Source organism: Salmo trutta, chromosome 40 (assembly GCF_901001165.1).
Source record: "Salmo trutta chromosome 40, fSalTru1.1, whole genome shotgun sequence".
Taxonomy (NCBI): domain Eukaryota; kingdom Metazoa; phylum Chordata; class Actinopteri; order Salmoniformes; family Salmonidae; genus Salmo; species Salmo trutta.
In genome coordinates this window covers 5,558,489-5,581,744 of record NC_042996.1, presented here as the reverse complement: position 1 = coordinate 5,581,744, position 23,256 = coordinate 5,558,489, and the positions used below count along the sequence as shown (strand labels likewise).

Genomic DNA, 23,256 nt, shown 5'->3' with positions numbered 1-23,256 from the left:
TCAGTCAGACAGCTTGCATGAATAATCCACCAGCTGATCAAGGGGGGAGGGAGGAGGGGGCGGAGGGGGAGAGTCAAGGTGTCCTGGGGGAAGTGAGAGTGGGCCCTGTATTTTCATCTGGGTCGGAGGCTCGCATTTTTCTCATGTCTGTGGCTTAGTGAGCTCAGCTGGGGAGCACATAGAACATGACCTCAGTCTATACATCTCTACTCTCTCTCTATCTCTCTGCACTCTCTCTCTTTACTCTCTCTCTCTATCTCTCTACACTCTCTATACACTCTCTTTCTCTCTCTGTATCTACTCTCTCTCTACTCTCTCTTTCTCTCTCTACTCTCTCTCTCTTCACTCTCTCTCCTTCCTTATGTTTCTTTCTTTTTCTCTCTCTATCCATCTCTCCATCCGTTTCTCTATCTCCCCCTCTTTCCCTGCCTGCTTTCACTCTTTCGTTCAAACCCTACCCTCTTTCTCTCTCCACTCTTCTTTAATTTCATCTCCCTTATCTCCTTTCTCCCCCTCTCTCTCTCCTTCCTCTCCGACCCCAAACATTGCTGTTAAAATGTCCCGTGGCTAACAAGCAGTGCTAACAAGAACCTGGCTCCAAACCATCATTAGATATTCACTGGTCTCGCTTAGCTTAACCTGAGAGCTTTTCCTGCTGTACCTACTGTACTTGATGACCTTTCCTCTTTCCTTTCTGCCAGCCCTCCCTCCCTCTCTGACAATTTGGTCATTGTTTAACTAGAGCCATGTAAAACGGGATAGGTCCAGGGGGGGTAGGATGTGGGTGGGTATGTGTGTGTGTGTTATGTGTGTGTCATAACGCTACAGTGTTTAAGTGATGTATAAGTGTTTGGCTCTTCCATTCACTGACATAAGAAGAGGGGGAGACATTCTGTCTCAAAGAGTTTTACACAGAAGTAGCTCAACTCATTAACCATCAGAGTATATCAGCCAATAATCCCACTTTAGCCTACAATGCCCAACACTAACAAAACCATAGAAAAACCACAGACTGACAAATCTGCATACCCCACAGAAAAATAACATTTAAAAATGAAGTGAAATAGAGAAAATTACGTGTGTTCGTGAGGGAAGGATTCAGTCCATGACTGACAGGGAATGTTGGCCTTGGTTACCGCCCTCCTGCCTTTGTAGTTCACCCCGGAACCGATGATACACTCCCTCACATAATCTAAAAATGCCAAGACGAGAGAGAAACAAACATTCATGTCAGAGTTAGCAAAACACTGTCATTATTCGCATGGAAGATATAGCTCCCTAAAGTTAATTAAATGTCACTTTGGGGCGTTTCGTCAATTCTCAAGCGCGAGACTCCACAGCTTAAACAATCCCTTGGGTCCAAACTGTAAACAGCGGCCATGTTGTTTATGCTCTGGTTGGTTCACCGCATGTTTGTGTGCACATCTCTGTCCACTGGAGTTACATAACTAGTGCGGGAAGGCAGTTGTTGTGTCAACAGACATCGAGAGCTCTTAAACCTTAGAAAGTCAAGCTCGGAGGATCCGTCACACCACAAGAACCATCACTCTAAACAAACATATCTGCATTGCTATAAACTTCTATAAACTTTCCGCTGACATTTCAGAACGTTTCGGAGAAAATAGAGAGTGCATAATGCCATGTTTGAGGCAGATCTCGCTAAGTCAACATTAACGGTTATACAGCGTTTTTTCCAAGACAACATTTTACAAAGCTTTTGAGGGGGAAAAGCGACAGTGTAAGGCTAAAATGTAATGTTTGAGCTAAAGTCAACAGTTATATTTACCTTTTTTCTCGTAAAGGTCAAAGTTCACCCTGTGTTCCCTGTGAGCACCGTCCATGAAGCGGTCAAAGGGAAGCAAGTGGCATTTCCTGTTTTGATGGTCAAAGTAGAATGCCCTGTAAGAACAGACAGGAAGTAGTTGAGAGATGAGCACTGGGTGACAAGAAATATGAAGGCTGTATGAAGGGAGGAGGGGGAAAATGTAGGTCACTGGAGAGAGAGAAAGATGGAGACACAGTGAGTGAAAGAGTGAGTGAGTGAGTGAGTGAGTGAGTGAGTGAGTGAGTGAGTGAGTGAGGAAGAGAGAGGGAGAGAGAGAAACGTGTGTGAAACAGTTGTGCATTTTGTTTTGCATGCATCTGTCTCTATGACCATCTTTTCTGTTTGTGTGAGATGCACCTGCAGGTGAAGGTTTTCTTGTTCTTGCTGCACTTGCGAGCACAGTGCTCCAGCGAGCGGCTGTTCTTGACCATGGAGGGCTGGGGGCAGTCTGGACACAGCAGCCTGGTGTCCTCACTCTTCTGGTACTGCTGTAACGACTGCTTCCTGCACTCTGAAACAGGACAGAGTTGGTACTGCTGTAACGACTGCTTCCTGCACTCTGAAACAGGACAGAGTTGGTACTGCTGTAACGACTGCATCCTGCACTCTGAAACAGGACAGAGACGATACTGCTGTAACGACTGCTTCCTGCACTCTGAAACAGGACAGAGTTGGTACTGCTGTAACGACTGCTTCCTGCACTCTGAAACAGGACAGAGACGGTACTGCTGTAACGACTGCTTCCTGCACTCTGAAACAGGACAGAGACGGTACTGCTGTAACGACTGCTTCCTGCACTCTGAAACAGGACAGAGACGGTACTGCTGTAACGACTGCTTCCTGCACTCTGAAACAGGACAGAGACGGTACTGCTGTAACGACTGCTTCCTGCACTCTAAAACAGGACAGAGATGGTACTGCTGTAACGACTGCTTCCTGCACTCTGAAACAGGACAGAGATGGTACTGCTGTAACGACTGCTTCCTGCACTCTGAAACAGGACAGAGATGGTACTTCTGTAACGACTGCTTCCTGCACTCTGAGACAGGACAGAGATGGTACTTCTGTAACGACTGCTTCCTACACTCTGAGACAGGACAGAGATGGTACTGCTGTAACGACTGCTTCCTGCACTCTGAAACAGGACAGAGATGGTACTTCTGTAACGACTGCTTCCTGCACTCTGAGACAGGACAGAGATGGTACTGCTGTAACGACTGCTTCCTGCACTCTGAAACAGGACAGAGACGGTACTGCTGTAACGACTGCTTCCTGCACTCTGAGACAGGACAGAGTTGGTACTGCTGTAACGACTGCTTCCTGCACTCTGAGACAGGACAGAGTTGGTACTGCTGTAACGACTGCTTCCTGCACTCTGAAACAGGACAGAGTTGGTACTGCTGTAACGACTGCTTCCTGCACTCTGAAACAGGACAGAGTTGGTACTGCTGTAACGACTGCTTCCTGCACTCTGAAACAGGACAGAGACGATACTGCTGTAACGACTGCTTCCTGCACTCTGAAACAGGACAGAGTTGGTACTGCTGTAACGACTGCTTCCTGCACTCTGAAACAGGACAGAGACGGTACTGCTGTAACGACTGCTTCCTGCACTCTGAAACAGGACAGAGACGGTACTGCTGTAACGACTGCTTCCTGCACTCTGAAACAGGACAGAGACGGTACTGCTGTAACGACTGCTTCCTGCACTCTGAAACAGGACAGAGACGGTACTGCTGTAACGACTGCTTCCTGCACTCTAAAACAGGACAGAGATGGTACTGCTGTAACGACTGCTTCCTGCACTCTGAAACAGGACAGAGACGGTAGTTCTGTAACGACTGCTTCCTACACTCTGAAACAGGACAGAGATGGTACTGCTGTAACGACTGCTTCCTGCACTCTGAAACAGGACAGAGATGGTACTTCTGTAACGACTGCTTCCTGCACTCTGAGACAGGACAGAGATGGTACTGCTGTAACGACTGCTTCCTGCACTCTGAAACAGGACAGAGACGGTACTGCTGTAACGACTGCTTCCTGCACTCTGAGACAGGACAGAGTTGGTACTGCTGTAACGACTGCTTCCTGCACTCTGAAACAGGACGGAGACGGTACTTCTGTAACGACTGCTTCCTGCACTCTGAGACAGGACAGAGATGGTACTGCTGTAACGACTGCTTCCTGCACTCTGAAACAGGACAGAGATGGTACTTCTGTAACGACTGCTTCCTGCACTCTGAGACAGGACAGAGATGGTACTGCTGTAACGACTGCTTCCTGCACTCTGAAACAGGACAGAGATGGTACTTCTGTAACGACTGCTTCCTGCACTCTGAGACAGGACAGAGATGGTACTGCTGTAACGACTGCTTCCTGCACTCTGAAACAGGACAGAGACGGTAGTTCTGTAACGACTGCTTCCTGCACTCTGAGACAGGACAGAGACGGTACTGCTGTAACGACTGCTTCCTGCACTCTGAGACAGGACAGAGATGGTACTTCTGTAACGACTGCTTCCTGCACTCTGAGACAGGACAGAGACGGTACTGCTGTAATGACTGCTTCCTGCACTCTGAGACAGGACAGAGACGGTACTTCTGTAACGACTGCTTCCTGCACTCTGAGACAGGACAGAGATGGTACTGCTGTAACGACTGCTTCCTGCACTCTGAAACAGGACAGAGATGGTACTTCTGTAACGACTGCTTCCTGCACTCTGAGACAGGACAGAGATGGTACTGCTGTAACGACTGCTTCCTGCACTCTGAGACAGGACAGAGACGGTAGTTCTGTAACGACTGCTTCCTGCACTCTGAGACAGGACAGAGATGGTACTTCTGTAACGACTGCTTCCTGCACTCTGAAACAGGACAGAGATGGTACTGCTGTAACGACTGCTTCCTGCACTCTGAGACAGGACAGAGATGGTACTTCTGTAACGATTGCTTCCTGCACTCTGAGACAGGACAGAGATGGTGCTGCTGTATCGACTGCTTCCTGCACTCTGAGACAGAACAGAGACGGTGATCAGACCATGAAAGAGAGTAGACAGACAGACATGAACACACAGAATCTCGGCTATCAATCACACACACACACACACACACACACACACACACACACACACACACACCACTAACTCCGCTTCCCTCAATCAATTTGTATGAAGCCGAGAGCTGCCCCATCATTTAACATTAAAGCCGTGAAGTCAGCAGTTTATAGGCAAGAACCAATGAACCATCATCCCTCCAATGTATTTGACTCCACTGCTGAGTCCACTAAGTTTTTTGGGATCATCGACCTTCTCAATGTCTCCTCAATTTCTCTCTCACACACACCCTCCAGGCGTCCGCACCCTGAGCTTTCTTATATCTCTTAGATGTATGACAGACACTTCAAAACCTTATTCCTTATGATTTATTTTTTGACTGTTTGTTTTGCCATTTATGAATGTGTTATTCAATGTGTTTCTATGGGCTATAGTAGTAGAGGCCAAATTAAATATTTGAATATATGTTTTTGATACCTACAGGGGTCCTAAAATTGTAAATCAAATAGCTAAATGATCCATGGTATTTTAGATCCATGGTATGACCATCTTAGAACAATTCCATATGTCAGCTTAGTAGACCTCCCCAACGGCTTAGACCTTTAAGGGTTGATAATGTCCCCTGGCAGATATGAAGTTACATATCAGAAAGCCACAGGGACCTCCACTGAACATGTGAGGAGTTACTAGACATACTTTTGGTGTGAAGGGGTTTATAGGTCTTGTTATCGCATGGTCTCTCAGAGTTCTCATTATTGAAAATCCATAAATAAAGTATTTGAAGAGCATATACTTAAGTGGTGCAGTCTTTCCTTCATCATTTGTGGCCAGAGAGAAAAAATCTCAATTGAAAAGTGCTTAGGAGTTTTGAATTTAAGAAACATGTTAATGTGCCCACATCAGAGACAATTCGTTGTGTCTGTACTCTGCAGCTCACTGTGCTGTCTGTGGGACTCCCCGTGGTCTGAATGGGTTCCGGGAGGACACAATGCCTGGGCGGCATTAGTACTAGATCTGGGACTCATCCCGCTGTTGTTCTAACATGCATCCCTCCTCACGCCGCGCAATTACACTTCACTTAGACTCTTCCTCTCCCTCAGACAGAGAGAAAGAGACATTCCGTTATCTCACCGACGCAAAATTAGATTTAGGCGTATTAGTTTTTTAAGTTGACCAACGTTAGTCAGATATAGTCCGAGTTTTCTTTCTGGAGTGATGCCAAAAGACAAACTTCGGTTTGGTATTATCGGATTAGGTTTTAGTCCACTATCTTGGCATTAACGTTAAACATGTCAATGTGGGATGAGGGGTTCCGTTCCTTTTTCCAAAGTGGAGAGGACCTGTATCCAATAAAACGCATCTCCTCTTTAAACAGCAAAGGAACCGGTTAAAGGTGCATCTCGGTATCGAATTTGCATACGCATTAAATCTGTGTAAGTGAAAATTTGCGAGGGTGTTAATGGAACTCGGCTCTGCGTCCAGATGTGGCTATAGTGCAGCTCACCTCTGCGCGCACACGCGGGATTCCCAATCTGACTATTCGGGCATGTGCACAACATCCACTGGGTTTAACCAGTGCAATTAAATTGACATTGACTGAGCTCAGGAATTAAACTTAAGTTAACTTGTCATTTTCCCTGAGCAGTTAGTTAAAGGTCTATTTAGGTGTTTTCAGTCTAGCTTGATTAGATCAACATATCAGTTGCGTGGATAGCTGCACGAAATTATTTCAGTAGCTATGCATTTATCGTTCCAGGGACAGTAAAGAGCCTATTACATAAATTACCATGACCTATAACAAAATGTTAATGACAAAGCAGTTAAATCGCCAGCAGACGCACTTCAAAAACGTGCCTGCAGCGCAGAGGGTCTAACTCTTTGATGTGTACTATAGTTACCTTTACGCAGATGGCCGCGCATAACGCATGCATTAGGCCTACATACATTAGGTATTAATGACAGTGAAAGCATAAAGCAACGATCAATGTAGGCCTCTTTATTAAAGAAAATATTTGAAACCGAGAATATCTGTTAAATTCAACATATGCCTCCTTTTTAAAGAAAATCTTTGAAACAGAATATCTGTTAAACTTTGACCAAAAATCAGTGTTGCACAAATGATCCTCTCTACTAAGCAGCATCATCGTGTTACCTAAACCTACATGCCAAAGCGCAAGGCGCATTCCCTGCCGCACCAGCCAGCTAATGCACACATAGGGTCAAACTAAAGACATGGCCACCTCGCCACATTCCAATTACTATATCAACCAGTATCAAATTCCTCGAAATAATTCAGACCATTGGTCACCACTGTGGATTTTGATAGATGTTGCAGCGTATCAATGTATCAACCACTAATTCAATAATGTTTTACGTTTAGGCTACTAATACAAAAAAAACGTTTAGTCTTCATAACATATGCAATATTTCTGCGCAAAAGTAAAAGTCTGCAGGCCAGTTAAACGTAGGTTATAAATGATTGGTCTATGGAAGTGCTAGACTTCAATCCATTTCACTTACAAGTCTTCTGATCTGTGTGATATATTTGGAGAACTCGTTCCCTTTCATGCCTATGAAAATGATATAGCCTATATGCACAGCCGCTAAACCGAATATCAATGACGGGCTATACATAGTTTACCGTTAGGTCATATTGCCTAGTAAGATTTACCTGAATTCCCAGCGAGCACAGCACACAAGAAAAGTTTGTATATCCAGATGATATCTGCCTTCATTTTTGATGGAGTAGAGTGTATTATCCTAATCCAAGGTTTACGGCGGGGATTGATTGAACGTCCTCTCCGTGTTATACCTGTTTATATGGTCCGATCTGGGATTAACAGGAAGAGCCCACAGTGCAGCCAGCGATGCCCCCCTTTACTGGAAAGAAGCCGTCCTTGGTTCAACCCCCCAGTCCGCTTTATCAAACCGGTTCCCCTCCCCCAGCTGCGCGGCAATTAACCAGCACTTTAACCGCACTCTTGTCCCTTCTTCAGTCAGTTTCCACAGCCACACGCAAAGTGCGTTTGTCAACTTATCTTAAGCAGCTGGGGGTGATGCCAAACCGGATACTTGTAATTTCCCATGTAATAGACTGAGAGCTAATATGTAGAAGTTTATGCATTTTGGTTTCAGCTGGACAGAACGCGTACGGGTCCAATGATTCAGCGGGACTGGGTTGATGATAAGATATGAAAAAATGTTTGAGAAGTAGGCTTGACCCTCCCCTTTGTCCCACCCCCCCACACTTTTCCGACTTTTGGCTGAAGTTGCAGAAGAAACTGGGATGATTTGCACATGCATGTAGAAACTTTATGCAGCGCATTGATTAAGGCCCCTAATGACCTAAGTGCTGGCAAAATGCGCAAAAAACGCGTTGCACCTAAACGCATGGGGATTCGTCTAGGTAACTCCTGTGACCTATAACAAAGACAGTGCATTTTTTTTATATTCCTGAACACATGGATTAAGTTATCTTCCCCAAATTGAAATAGAGAATTAGTGGAATGAAAGTTCCATAAAGTAGTTGGCTATAGCTTATGTTAAATCAAGGTACCCAGTAAGCAAAACTGGTTGAAATATGTACTTTCAAAGTATTTTTAACGACGTAACCTATTTTCAACGTTTTTTAAAGTCTATTCTCATAGGGTAGGCTCATGAATGGCATAGATGAGTGATAATTCCTAAACGAGAGAAACAAAATATAGCCTAGTGGAGAATATTGCAGCAAATACCACAGATGCCACGAGACAAATATATATATATATATATATTTATATATATATTTTATATATATGTCCAAGCGAAAGCAATATTTTAGACAAAATATGAGTGGGGAAAAATAATAATTTAGTTTATTTGCTTACATTCTAAATCGCAGCGTGTACTAGGATAATCATCAGAAATGCCCCAAAATACGAAATAAACTGAACATAGTAAGGACTGAGAAGTTGGGAACTCAGGAATGTTGGAGGCAGGCCGCCTTTAACTTGGAACGCTGCCCCAAAGCAATGGCTTGCCATCACATTTCTGGGACAGTAATAAAATGCCATGCCAGTTATTTCAGTCCCAGACCCACATCATAACGACGTATAAAGAGCTGATAGACAGTAGCTTCAGGCTGCCTTTCGGGTTTCATGGCGGCATCCCATCGGGAGCGCTTTTGGGTGACAGTGACAGGATCTTACAGTCCTACATTATGGCATTTTGCTCTTGGTGTGGCGAGCGAGCGGGAGGGGGACAAACACAGCTGGAAATATACCATTTTAGGTACCAGCCAGCCGGGCTTTTTGTTTAACCAGTAAGTGTTCCTGAGTTTTGGACACGAAACAAACCCGTGGAGGGGGGCGCCATCTTTATTTGACAGGATATCCACACTTCGACCGTTAATGGGCAGCCGGTAAGAAAGAGCTCTAGAGAGAGAAGGAGAGAGGCAGTGGCAACCCCTCATTCAGGGCAAGTGGGGCAGAGCCCCACCTGTTTTTAGCCCCACCAGTTTAGCCTGTTTTGCATGTTATTTTGGCATTAATATGTGTCACATATCAGTTTGCAAACAATGTAAAAAAAAATATATATATATAAAGTAAAAAAACATTTAAAAAAAAGTAACACAATAAAATAACAATATCGAGGCTAAATACAGGGGGTACTGAGTCAATGTGCGGGGGACAGGTTAGTCAAGGTAATTTGTACATGTAGGTAGGGGTAAAGTGACTATGCATAGATAATAAACAGCGACTAGCAGCAGTGTAAAAACAAGGGGGAAGGGGGGGGTCAACGTAAATAGTCCAGGTGGCCTTTTCATTAATTGTTCAGCAGTCTTATGGCTTGGGGGTAGAAGCTGTTAAGGAAACTTTTGGGCAAAATTGCTGTGCGGTAGCAGAGAGAACAGTATATGACTTGGGTGACTGGAGTCTTTGACAATTTTTTGGTCCTTCCTCTGACACTGCCTAGTAGATAGGTCCTGGATGTTAGGAAGTTTGGCCCCAGTGATTTACTGGGCCATACACACTACCCGTTGTAGTGCCTTCCGGTCAGAAGCAGAGCAGTTACCATACCAGGCGTTGATGCAACCAGTCAGGATGCTCTCGATGGTGCAGCAGTATAACTTTTTGAGGATCTGGGGACACATGCCAAATCTTTTCAGTCTCCTGAGGGGGAAAAGGTGTTGTCATGCCCTCTTCATAACTGTCTTGGTGTGTTTGGACCATTCTAGTTTGTTTGTGATGTGGACACCAAGGAACTTGAAACTCTCAACCCGCTCCACTACAGCCCTGTTGATGTTAATGGGGGTCTGTTCGGCCCACCTTTTCCTATAGTCTACGATCAGCTCCTGTCATCATTGAATAGTGTAAGAGCTTTCATTGTCTGCTTATATGCTCCCTTTATTTATCCTACGGTTCTGACTTGGTGTACAAGGAGAATAAAGTATGAACGGCCCATGTTCTGAATTCTGTCGCTGTACATTTCAAAGCTGGTGAACAAATAGCTATATTGACTACGTCCGTCCTAGCTCGCTTATGAATGTCTTAGTCGAACTTACAGATTTCCTCTTATTCGCTCATCGTACCCTTATGCCATAGTTTGTATATCTCAATTGTGAGTAGAAACCACATTCGTTTAAGCAAGTCAGCGTGCTCGGATCTCTGTCCTGTCTTACTCTCTCCTCTCTCTCCCTACTTCTCTCTCCTTCACTCTATCCTTTCTCTTTCTCTCTACCTCTCTCCAGTGGCCATTTTTGCATGTTAATCTTGGTGGGACAAAAAAAAAGTTATAATAATTATGCATGCCAGCAAAGCCACTACACAACACAACACTAAATAATATATGAATTGCACTATGACGGTGACAAACGGTGCCCACAAATTGTTAGGTCCTACATAAAGCTGTCTCAACAGCAGAGTCCCAAGACCTTACCAATGCTACACCTGGCTAACAGCGGAGCCTTGTCTGGCAGCAAAACAGTTTATTCAGCCTCATTTACTGCCTTTAAAAGAAATGCTGATAGCCAAAATTAGATTTTTCAAATCAAATTTTATTAGTCACATGCGCCGAATACAACAGGTGTAGACCTTACAGTGAAATGCTTATTTACGAGCTCCTAACCAAGAATGCAGTTAAAAAATATGGATGAGAATAAGAAATAAAAGTAACAAGCAATTAAAGAGCAGCAGTAAAATAACAATAGCGAGACTATATACAGGAGGGTACTGGGACAGAGTCAATGTGCGGGGGCACTGGTTAGTTGAGGTAATATGTACATGTAGGTAGAGTTATTAAAATGACTATGCATAGATAATAACAACAGAGAGTAGCAGTGGTGTAAAAGAGGGCAGGGTAGAAGCTGTTTAAAAGTCTCTTGGACCTAGACTTGGCGCTCTGGTACCGCTTGCCGTGCGGTAGCAGAGAGAACAGTCTATGACTAGGGTGGCTGGAGTCTTTGACAATTTTTAGGGCCTTCCTCTGACGCCACCTGGTATAGAGGTCCTGGATGGCAGGTAGCTTGGCCCCAGTGATGTACTGGGCCGTTCGCACTACCCTCTGAAGTGCCTTGTGGTCGGAGGCCGAGCAGTTGCCATACCAGGCAGTGATGCAACCAGTCAGGATGCTCTCGATGATGCAGCTGTCGTGCCCTCTTCACGACTGTCTTGGTGTGCTTGGACCATGTTAGTTTGTTGGTGATGTGGACACCAAGGAACTTGAAGCTCTCAACCTGCTCCACTGCAGCCCCGTCGATGAGAATGGGGGCGTGCTCGGTCCTCTTTTTCCTGTAGTCCACAATCATCTCCTTTGTCTTGATCACATTGAGGTAGAGGTTGTTGTCCTGGCAGCACACAGCCAGGTCTCTGACCTCCTCCCTATAGGCTGTCTCGTCATTGTCGGTGATCAGGCCTACCACTGTTGTGTCATCTGCAAACTTTTATTTGTATTTATCTAACTAGGCAAGTCAGTTAAGAACACATTCTTATTTACAATGACGGCCTAGGAACAGTGGGTGAACTGCCTTGTTCAGGGGTAGAACGACAGATTTCTACCGGGGATTCGATCTAGCAACTTTTTGGTTACTGGCCCAACGCTCTAACCACTAGGCTACCTGCTGCCCCAACTTAATGATGGTGTTGGAGTCATGCCTGCCCGTGCAGTCATGAGTGAACAGGGAGTACAGGAGGGGACTGAGCACGCATCCCTGAGGGGCCCCTGTGTTGAGGATCAGCGTGGTGAATGTGTTGTTACCTACCCTCACCACCTGGGGGCGGCCCGTCAGGAAGTCCAGGATCCAGTTGCAGAAGGAGATGTTTAGTCCCAGGGTCCTTAGCTTATTGATAAGCTTTGACGGCACTATGGTGTTGAATGCTGAGTTGTAGTCAATGAATAGCATTATCACATAGGTGTTCCTTTTGTCCAGGTGGGAAAGGGCAGTGTGGAGTGCAATGGAGATTGCATTATCTGTGGATCTGTTGGGGCAGTATGCAAATTGGACTGGGTCTAGGGTTTCTGGGATAATTGTGTTGATGTGAGCCATGACCAGCCTTTCAAAGCACTTCATGGCTACAAACGTGAGTGTTACGGGTCGGTAGTCATTTCGGCAGATTACCTTAGTGTTCTTTGGCACAGGGACTATGGTGGTCTGCTTAAAAGATGTTGGTATTACAGACCGGGACAGGGAGAGGTTGAAAATGTCACTGAAGACACTTGCCAGTTGTCAGCGACAGCGTCTACCTCAGATGAGCAATAGCTTGAGACTTCCTTAGATATCGTGCACCAGCTGTTATTTGCAAAAATACATAGTCTGCCGCCCCTTGTCTTACCAGACATCGCTGTTCTATCCGGTACAGCATATAACCAGCCAGCTGTATGTTGATAGTGTCGTCGTTCAGCCACGACTCCGTGAAGCATAACATATTACAGTTTTGAATGTCCCATTTGTAGTTTAATCTTGAGCTTAGGTCATCGATTTTATTCTCCAAAGATTGCACGTTTGCTAGCAGAACGGAAGGAAGTGGGGAGAGAGTGAGAGAGAGAAGGATTAAGGGGCTTAGGTAAAAGCCAGAAGCCTGGTCAGCTCTCATTAAGTCATGTGCAGGTTCATTCTCTTTTGGGGTCCCATTTCTTGGGGCCTGTACACTTACTGTATGCGTTTGTTTAATGCAGTGCTGAAAAGCACCTGCAGGTATGTGTTTGTTTGTGTGTGTGTGCGTGCGCCTTAGCCAGGGGGATCTGGGGAGGCCAGGAGTGGAGGTGTGCCTTTAAGGGCACGTGTCACACTGGCGAGGTCAATCAATGTCAGAGAAAGGAGAAATCCAGATTACTGACCTGCTCTGAAAACATGCCAGGGAGCAAATTACTATAGGTTGGTACATTTGAAGCACTGGCAGCCTTGTCCCCAATGATTTCATACACTTTGCCACAAGTTTGTTTTGACATCTCATTATGGGTGGAGGCAGGTGAGGTTGCAAGTCAAACTCTTCTTTCACTCAGCCTGCTCATTTTCCTAAAACACATTTTAAACACTTTAGGTCTATCATTACTATAGTATGTTCCAGTATCCACTTCTGTAGGCTATCTACTCCAGATAAATTGGAATAGGGCCGGGATTCGGAATCACATCAACGACTGAAAACAAAGCATCATTCCCCACTCCATTTCCATAAATTGGGATGACCTCACGGTTAGATGCGGCCTCCTGGCTATGAAACACTACGGTTCATTTGGCGGGAAGAGCTGGACCGGGACCATGTGTGTGATCTCCTTCCAGCTCGCGAGATGGGGTTCTGTTATATACCACCCCATCAGTCAGTCCTTCACTCCCCTCCCATAGCTAACTCTCTCAGCCCCAGAGCCAAAGCTCTCCCTGCTATAGGCCCACCTACCACTGCCTAGGCTCACTCTCTCCTCATCAGGACATAGTCAGTGACAGTCCCTGTGTGTTCTAGGCCCGGAGAGGGAGGCTAAAAGCGCAAAACATTAAAATGCAATACAACATAATGAGTGGACCTGTCAAATGAGAAATGGAGACAGGGCAGACAGTAGCCTTTTGGGGGCCCTAAGAGAGATTTGTTTGAGGGCCCCCCCCCCACCTCGCAGAAAAACATTTTAGTGGCCCCCTCTTGATGGTGGAGAGAAAAATGTACGTTTTAAAGTTTGCCATGGGGCAATTTTTGTTTCTTTTTGGCCATTTGAATTGAAAACATTCTGTTACCCAGAAATTATTTGATATTAAGAAAAAAACAGCTTCATTGAACCTCTAAAGCAAGTTTTCTGCAATTCTACACATTTTGCCATAGGGAGGAGAAAAAACTGCATTTCTATGGGGCAGAGATATTTTTTGTTGTTGCAGCTTTACAGATGATTTCATGCCATTCTACACATTTTGTAGTAACTTATGCCATGAAATTTTATCTGAGTGAGAAAGACTAACAAAATCAATGGGGCCCCCTGGAGGTCAGGGCCCTGCATGCCCTGCATGCCCAATCGGTATTCAGCCATGATAACTACAAGTATAGATAGTCTAGCCAGTTAACTACCAATCAAAAAATTGTTAGCTGACATGGCTAATTGAGTGACTGTTGGTGACTGACATAGGAGAAACACCGTGGATGCAAATTGCATCTAGTGTATTCTACTATTCTTACTCTCAATACTAAGTTGAGATCATGACTGAGTTCCGAAAAATAATTATAACAATGTTTTCACCTAGACGTTGAACTGACATCTGTGCCCAGTGGGTTGTCTGGTTGGAAAACAACTTCCGGCAATATTTCTCTCATTCTACCCACATCTGCTCACCTCTCGCTCCGATTCTCTCCACATCTTCCCCTTTCTCTCTCTCTCTCCCTCCATCTTCCCTTTCCACCTCCTTCCTTTCTCTTTCTGGCGACACTGTCTATATCCTTCCTGCTGCTCTCTCTTTCACTCCCTTTCTCTCTCTATTCTTCTCCCCCTCAGTGGACAGGAGTGCTAAGCTAAGCAGAGAGGTGTGGACAGGAGAGGTGAGGAGAGGAGGAAGGGAGAGAGCCAGAGGGATGGGTGGTGTTCCTCACCAGGAGGATAAAAGGAGGGTGGACCTTGGACTCCACAAGGACAGACCTTGTCAGCACCAGCCAGACAAAGCCATCGATCACGTGACCCCATTAATTCCTATGTGATGACTCAATAGAGCATTGAAGCCAAATGGAGTTGGTTAAGATGGCGTCTCATGGAGACAACATGATCAATTTGAGCTACTCCAGGAAGTGATGTTGCAGGCTAGCTCAGTGCTGCCCCCTCTCATTGTGTAACTCAAGTTGAAGGCCGACCGGGGTACTGCAGGATGCCATTAGCAAATACAGTAAATTATCCTAAAAACTTCTTCTTTGTGTGGTTTTTTAATAGTCGCTTCAAGGACATATGTCTGGTGTATTAGAATAAATGATTGGTACAAAGATTGTCATTTTTCCAGTCATTATAATGGGGATCCTGTTTTCTGCCTTGAACATCTGTGGCTTCAATAAGAGGGAGCAGTCATTCTCCCCTGAAATGAACAAATACAGTACCAGTCAAAAGTTTGGACACACCTACTCATTCCAGGGTTTTTCTTTATTTTTACCATTTTCTACATTGTAGAATAATAGTGAAGACATCAAAAACTATGAAATAACACATATGGAATCATGTAGTAACCAAAAACATGTTAAACAAATAAAAGTATATTTTAGATTTTAGATTCTTCCAAGTAGCCACCCTTTGTCTTTATGACAGCTTGGCATTCTCTCAACCAGCTTCATGAGGAATACTTTTACAACAGTCTTGAAGGACTTTCCCCATATGCTGAGCTCTTGTTGTGTTTTCCTTCACTCTGCAGTCCAACTCATCCCAAACCATCTCAATTGGGTTGAGTTCGGGTGATTGTGGCCAGGTTATCTGATGCAGTACCATCATTCTCCTTCTTGGTCAAATAGCCCTTACACAGCCTGGAGGTGTGTTTTGGGTCATTGTCCTCTTGAAAAACAAATGATTGTCCTACTAAGCGCAAACCAGATGGGACGGCATATCTCCATGATAGTTAATTGTGCCTTGAATTCTAAATAAATCACTGAGTGTCACCAGCAAAGCAACCCCAGACCATCAAATCTCCTCCATGCTTCACGGTGGGATCCACACATGCAGAGATCATCCGTTCACCTACACTGCGCCTCACAAAAACACGGCGGTTGGAACCAAACATCTCATATTTGGACTCATTTGACCAAAGGACAGATTTCCACCGGTCTAATGTCCATTGCTCATGTTTATTGGCCCAATCAAGTCTCTTCTTCTTATTGGTGTCCTTTAGTAGTGGTTTCTTTGCAGCAATTCGACCATGAAGGCCTGATCCACTCAGTCTCCTCTGAACAGTTGATGTTGAGATGTGTCTGTTACTTGAACTCTGTGAAGCATTTATTTGGGCTGCAATCTGGGGTGGAGTTAACTCGAATGAACTTATCCTCTGCAGCAGAGGTAACTCTGGGTCTTCCGGTCCTGTGGAGGTCCTCATGAGACCCAGTTTCATCATAGAGCTTGATAGTTTTTGCGACTGCACTTGAAGAAACATTCAAAGTTCTTGACACTTTCCGGATTGACTGAACTTCATGTCTTAAAGTAATGACGGACTGTCATTTCTCTTTGCTTATTTGAGTTGTTCTTGCCATAATATGGACTTGGTCTTTTACCAAATAGGGCTATCTTCTGCATACCACCCCTACCTTCTCACAACACAACTGATTGGCTCAAACGCATTAAGAAGGAAAGAAATTCCACAAATTAACTTTTAAAAAGGCACAGCTGATAATTGAAATGCATTCCAGGTGACTACCTCATGAAGCTGGTTGAGAGAATGCCAAGAGTGTGCAAAGCTGTCATCAAGGCAAAGGGTGGCTATTTGAAGAATCTCAAATATAAAATATATTTTGATTTGTTTAACACTTTTTGGTTACTACATGATTCCATATGTGTTATTTCATGGTTTTGATGTCTTCACTATTATTCTACAATGTAGAAAATAGTAAAAATAAAGAATAACCCTTGAATGAGTAGGTGTGTCCAAACTTTTGACTGGTACTGTACATGCTTATGCATTTACTCACACACCGTCATATACAGTATATATGTTGTATGTGAATGTGTATGCGCCTATTGTACATAAATATGTTTGGAAATACATACATGAGCACACGCATGGGCAAACACACACACACACACACACACACACACACACACACACACACACACACACACACACACACACACACACACACACACACACACACACACACACACACACACACCTCTAGGCCACCTAGGTAATATAGCCATACCCGTCCCACCTCTTTACACCTCATTTACCCTCACCCTATCTCACTCCCCTCCCCTCACCTAATCCCACTTCCCTCATCTCATCCCATTCCTCCACTCACACCCCAGAGGGGGGCTAATTGGTCTGTGTGATCTCCTTTTTTTCACCTCTGACCCCCTGATGCTAGAATAACAATCCTCCTCCACCCCGAACAACCCCTCCACCCCCAACGCTTCACCCCAATTAGGTGGGTCCTGTTTCCCCTCTCCAGTTACAGATGAGAGGTCACAGGGGTTGGAGGACTCACATGTTAGTTTTCCCTCTCTGGGTCCAGTGAAGAATGGAAAGTAGCTGGACAACATAAACAGCTTTAGCGGTGAGGATATCAAAGGTTAAATAGAAAGTAGTGTTGACTTAAAATAGAAAGTAGTATTGACTTAAAATAGAAAGTAGTATTGACTTAACATAGAAAGTAGTATTGACTTAAAATAGAAAGTAGTATCGACTTAAAATAGAAAGTAGTATTGACTTAACATAGAAAGTAGTATTGACTTTGAGGAAAATAGTGACAGGTGGAGAAGCAGGAAGGGGAGGGGAGAAAGAATACATTCCAGAGAGAGAGGTACAGAAATGTAGGGAAACAGCAAAAGGGCAAAAGGAATGATGAGAATGTGTTAGAGAGCTAGAAAGGGAGAACAGTGAGGAAGAGAGAGAGAGAGAGGATGCAGCTTAAGCCCCACCCTCTTTAACAGATATATCAACAAAACTGGCGAGGGCACTAGAACAGTCTGCAGCACCCTACCTCACCCTACAAGAATCTGAAGTCAAATGTCTACTGTTGGCTGATGATCTGGTGCTTCTGTCACCAACCAAGGAGGGCCTACAGCAGCACCTAGATCTTCTGCACAGATTCTGTCAGACCTGGGCCCAAATAGTACATCTCAGTAAAATAAAAAATAATGGTGTTCCATAAAAGGTCCAGTTGCCAGGACCACAAATACAAATTCCATCTAGACACCTTTGCCCTGGAGCACACAAAAAAACTATACATACCTCGGCCTAAACATCAGCGCCACTGGTAACTTCCACAAAGTTGTGAAGGAGCTGAGAGACAAGGCAAGAAGGGCCTTCTATGCCATCAAAAGAAGCATAACATTTGACATACCAATTAGGATCTGGCTAAAAACACTTGAATCAGTTATAGAACCCATTGCCCTTTATGGTTGTGGGGTCTGGGTTCCGCTCACCAACCAATAATTCACAAAATGGGACAAACAACAAATTGAGACTCTGCATGCATAATTCTGCAAAAATGTCCCCAGTGTACAACGTAAAACACCAAATAATGCAAGCAGAGCAGAATTAGGCCGATACCCGCTAATTATCACATTCCAGAAAAGAGCCGTTAAATTCTACAACCACCTACAGTAAAAGAAAGCAATTTCCAAACCTTCCATAACAAAGCCATCACCTACAGAGAGATGAACCTGGAGAAGAGTCCCCTAAGCAAGCTGGTCCTGGGGCTCTGTTCACAAGCACAAACATACCCAACAGAGCCCCAGGACAGCAACACAATTAGACCCAACCAAATCATGAGAAGACAAAAAGACACATTGGAAAAAATTAACAAAAAAACAGAGCAAACTAGAATTCTATTTGGCCCTCCACAGAGAGTACATAATGGCAGAATACCTGACCACTGTGACTGACGCAAATTTAAGGAAAACATTGACTATGTACAGACTCAGTGAGCATAGCCTTGCTATTGAGAAGGGAGACCTGGCTCTCAAGAGAAGACAGGCTATGTGCACACTGCCCACAAAATGAGGTGGAAACTGAGGTGCACTTACTAACCTCCTGCCAAATGTATGACCATATTAGAGCCACCTATTTCCCTCAGATTACACATATCCACAAATAATTTGAAAACAATCCCAATTTTGATAAACTCCCATATCTACTGGGTGAAATATCACAGTGTGCCATCATAGCAGCAATATTTGTGACCTGTTGCCACAAGAAAAGGGCAACCAGTGAAGAACAAACATCATTGTAAATACAACCCATATTTATGTTTATTTATTTCCCCTTTTGTTCTTTAACTATTTGCACATCGTTACCACACTGTATATAGACATAATATGACATTTGAAATGTCTTTATTCTTTTGGAACTTCTGTGAGTGTAATGTTTACTGTTAATTTTTGTTTATTTCACTTTTGTTTATGATGTTAACATATGTTTCCCATGCCAATAACACCCTTGAATTGAATTGAGAGGGAGATAGAGAGAGAGAGAAAAAGAGAGAGCGATAAAGCTTTGTGCTCCCTGAGTTGAAACCAATGGGACACACAGATGAAGAGTGACAGGGAGATGGAGAGTTTTAGAAGGAGGGACCACTGTTCATATGGCACAGCTAGTGAGCACTAGACAGACAGGAAGAGAGCTTACAGACAGAAAGCGATAAAGCTTTGCTCACTGAGCAGAAACCAAGTATTTTCCCTAACCTCCCCATAATAAAATCACAATCTCAGTCTTAACCCAGTGAATCAAGGTGTTAGGGGCTCTCCTCTCCTGGTGGTGTGTTTCATCAACTAGCTAATGGAGAGCAGATGTGGAGGTATTTCACAAGTGCGGCTTCGGAAAACATTCCTGCACATAAATCCAATTAACTTGAAAACTGGACGCAGGCAGGCGACCGCCCGCTCCAAATCCAGTTGACTTAGGTGATGTAGTTAGAAGGATGAACAACAGAGGATGGAGAGATATAGACAGTCTGCGTTGTGCCTACGTCAAGTCTAATTGATTTAGCACGCTGAAGCTGAGGTTAACTAAAGTAAACTGCTGTGGTTATTCACACGCGTCACTGTTTTGGTTTATCTGGAAGTTGTCAAAGCATGAGACAGACACATTTGTAGCTGGTGGTCACTTGAGTTGCAAAACCCAGGGTGTTGAACACATGCTGGCTGACTAAACGAGGGTGAGCATCCTTTTCTCTGGGAGCAGCAGAAAGTCTGGGTGAAGATCCAATACTTTATCTCTAATCACAGATCTAGGATCAGATCACCCTAACACCTATACTGAACACAAACATCTGACTCTGGACCAGTAGTTATGGACAACTTCTACCAACAGTGCAACGGCTAAGCTGGGAGACCATCACGGGGATATAAAAGCTCTTAGTTGGTGTGGCCGCAGCTGCAAGGTTGTCTGGCACCTCATTCACTGCTAACTGGCTCCACGTGTGTAGGGGGACAAGCCTAAATAAATTAGCCTCCCCTTCCCCCCTGCCACCATAGACCCCCATCCACGCCTGCCCTTGGCGCAAGGCCCTTTTAGTGGCACAGCGGGACTGCTGTAGTCTTGTGTGGCTTTATTAACTGGGTTGGGGCGTGGAGAGGTGAGATTGGGGAGGGGGACAGGGAGGAGAGAGTCCCACCAGGTGCTAATAGATTTCCTGCAGTTTTGAAACGTTTGTTTGTGTGGGTCCCCTGGAATGGCGTAGGGTTTCATCTGTGGCAAATTACCTGGACCGGGGTTTGACCTCCCTGCAACACTCCTGGCCCAGACACACACTCCTGGACTGACACACATACCCGGACAGATGTGAATACACACACCCAGAAATACGCGCATACACACCTTTCCTCCATTCCTTAACTCCACCCACCCTCAAAAGACATACATTAAAAAAAAATGCAACTCTCTCCACGTGCACGTCTGTACACCTCCTGGCAACCAAACAAACACATTAACACCTGATGTGCAAACAGTCACGTTTCAAAACTAGCCAACCTTTTGAGAGCTGCTGTGAGGGAGGCAGACTTGCATGTGTTAGTTTCCCTCCCCTCATGTGTGTGTGAGTTTGTGTCTGTAAGTCTTTGTGTGTGAGTCTGTGTGTGTGAGTCTGTGGGGTTTACGGTTGTGTGAGTTGTCCAGGCGGGTGGGGGGGTCTGGCATTGGGACTGTGTGTATGAGTCAGAGCACTAAGTGACCTAAGGGAGGGGAGACAGTGTGTATGTGTTGCATCTTCTCTCCAAAACAAGCAGCTGTGGGCCCTCTCTGGGAGTCACACACACAAACATGGTATACAGGGCTATCGTGTCAGAAGATGTTTATCTGAACGAGCAGGCAGCTCCCTGTGTGCCCCAGTCTCTGCCTCTTAATCACAGGCACGTTATTACGTTCTACGCCCCAGAACGGCTGCCTCTCAGCCCAAATCACAGTCACACACACCTGGCCCTCACAGCTGAGGAAATAACTCACTCTGCTTGATCACAAAGATGTCTGGATGTCTGCTCTTTGTCTGCATGTGTTATGTCAGTGTCTAAGTCCTAGATTGATTCAGATCAAGCGTTAACCTGCGATAGCCGACACCCGCATACCTGGTGTTTTGGCGGTGTACAAGCTGTAACTGCGTTAGAACGGTCAAATCGGTGAGAAGCTGCTCTTGTGATTATTGTCAAGAAGCCACACCCGTCCCACTCGTGTTAGAAGTTCAGAACCAGAAAGTGTAGGCTATATAGAAATAATGACACTCAAATTGAAAATCATTAAACAAAAAAGGATTTCTATCAGCCTAATGGAGCTGTAATCACATCTCACATTCCAGTGGTTCAACTTGTAAACAAGGCTGCATGGAATTTCTCTTAATGCGACTCTGTGCAGCCAGTGGCTGTGTCCGTTTTAGGTATAATGCCGGGTATTATACTGTATATAATCTGTCTGTCTGTCTTTTTTATTATTCTCGTCAGTCCATCTGTCTTTTGTATTGGTCTTGTTTGTCTTCTGCCTGTATGATTGTCCATCCATCCTTCAATCCCTAAATCCACCCACCCACCCACCCACCCACCCACCCACCCACCCACCAGTGGAGGCTGTTGAGGGGAGAACGTCTCATAATAATGGCCGGAACAGAGCAAATGGAACGACATCAAACACATGGAAATCATGTTTTTGATGTATTTGATACCATTCCACTGATCCCGCTCCAGTCATTACCAACAGCCTGTTCTCCCCAATTAAGGTGTCACCAACCTCCTGTGCCACCCACCCATCCATCTCTCTCTGTTAACCCATCCACATAGTAAAGATATATGATTGTGTCTTGCTGTTTATCAGTGGTTCAGCAGTTTAACACACATACCAGACTCTTTGACAACACAATGGGTATTTCCCTTGTACACAAACCACTTCTTTCCTTGTCTCTATGACCGTCTGGCCTCCAGTCATTATTCCAGCTAAGAGAGTTGACATGCGAGCGCCAGTCATGCAGGTGATTTTTGTCAGTGTAATGAGAACCACATCAAACTATCAGCGCTGGTCATGCTGCTCAATGAGGCGGGACTCGGCCAGGCTGGACCACATTTGCCTGGGGGGACGATACATTAGGGAGGGCGATTCACTTTCACCACGGCCAGAACATGAAAGGAACATGAAAAGGGAGCGCTACCAGACTGCAGCAATTTACAGCCAAGAGTGTGCTGAAACAACCAGCAGACGAGTCACCCATTAAGAGTTAGTGACAGCTGAAGGTAGAGATTGGGGAGTGGTTGCACAGGTGGAGGGGAGTTTGGAATGGAAGTCATATTGGAGGGAAGGTGGGGGGCTGCACCAAGGGGGACGGGGGGCAAGTGGTTACCACCAAACACACACCGCACGCCACAAAACGTATAAATACTAACTAAAGCACATGGCCCTTGGCAGGTTACCTACTGTGGCAGGTGTCCCAAAATAAGGGGCTGCTACAAAGCATCTGTGCCCTATAGCTTAATACATGACTTGTAATTATTATAGGTAAATGTAACTGGTCTCCAAATCTGTGGATAACTCGAAGAGGCCCACTTCCATAAACAGAAGTATTCTGGCATGGATATGATCAAATCAAAGTTTATTTGTCACGTGCACTGAGTACAACAGGTGTAGACCTTACAGTGAAATGCTTACTTACATGCTCTAACCAATAGTGCAAAAAAGGTATTAGGTGAACAATAGGTAAGTAAAGAAATAAAACAACAGTAAAAAGACAGGCTATATTCAGTAGCGAGGCTATAAAAGTAGCGAGGCTAC

General features: G+C 44.8%; 1 protein-coding gene and 1 long non-coding RNA gene across 2 annotated transcripts in view; one reads left to right on the top strand and one right to left on the bottom strand.

The window, feature by feature from the left end:
- Positions 1-8,029, bottom strand: part of LOC115180143 (hepatocyte growth factor) — a 42,955-nt gene extending 34,926 nt beyond the window's left edge. The window contains exons 1-4 of the mRNA XM_029742030.1: positions 7,549-8,029; positions 2,183-2,336; positions 1,787-1,899; positions 1,078-1,192 (exon numbers count right to left, since the gene is read on the bottom strand). Coding sequence (XP_029597890.1) covers positions 1,078-1,192; positions 1,787-1,899; positions 2,183-2,336; positions 7,549-7,612 — 446 coding nt within the window. The 5' untranslated portion in view covers positions 7,613-8,029. The remainder of the gene's footprint in view (positions 1-1,077; positions 1,193-1,786; positions 1,900-2,182; positions 2,337-7,548) is intronic.
- Positions 8,030-8,960: 931 nt separating this feature from the next.
- LOC115180339 (uncharacterized) lies at positions 8,961-15,298 on the top strand. Its single transcript, XR_003873058.1, has 2 exons — positions 8,961-9,276; positions 14,823-15,298. It is a non-coding gene; the product is annotated as an uncharacterized LOC115180339 (long non-coding RNA).
- Positions 15,299-23,256: the final 7,958 nt, after the last annotated feature.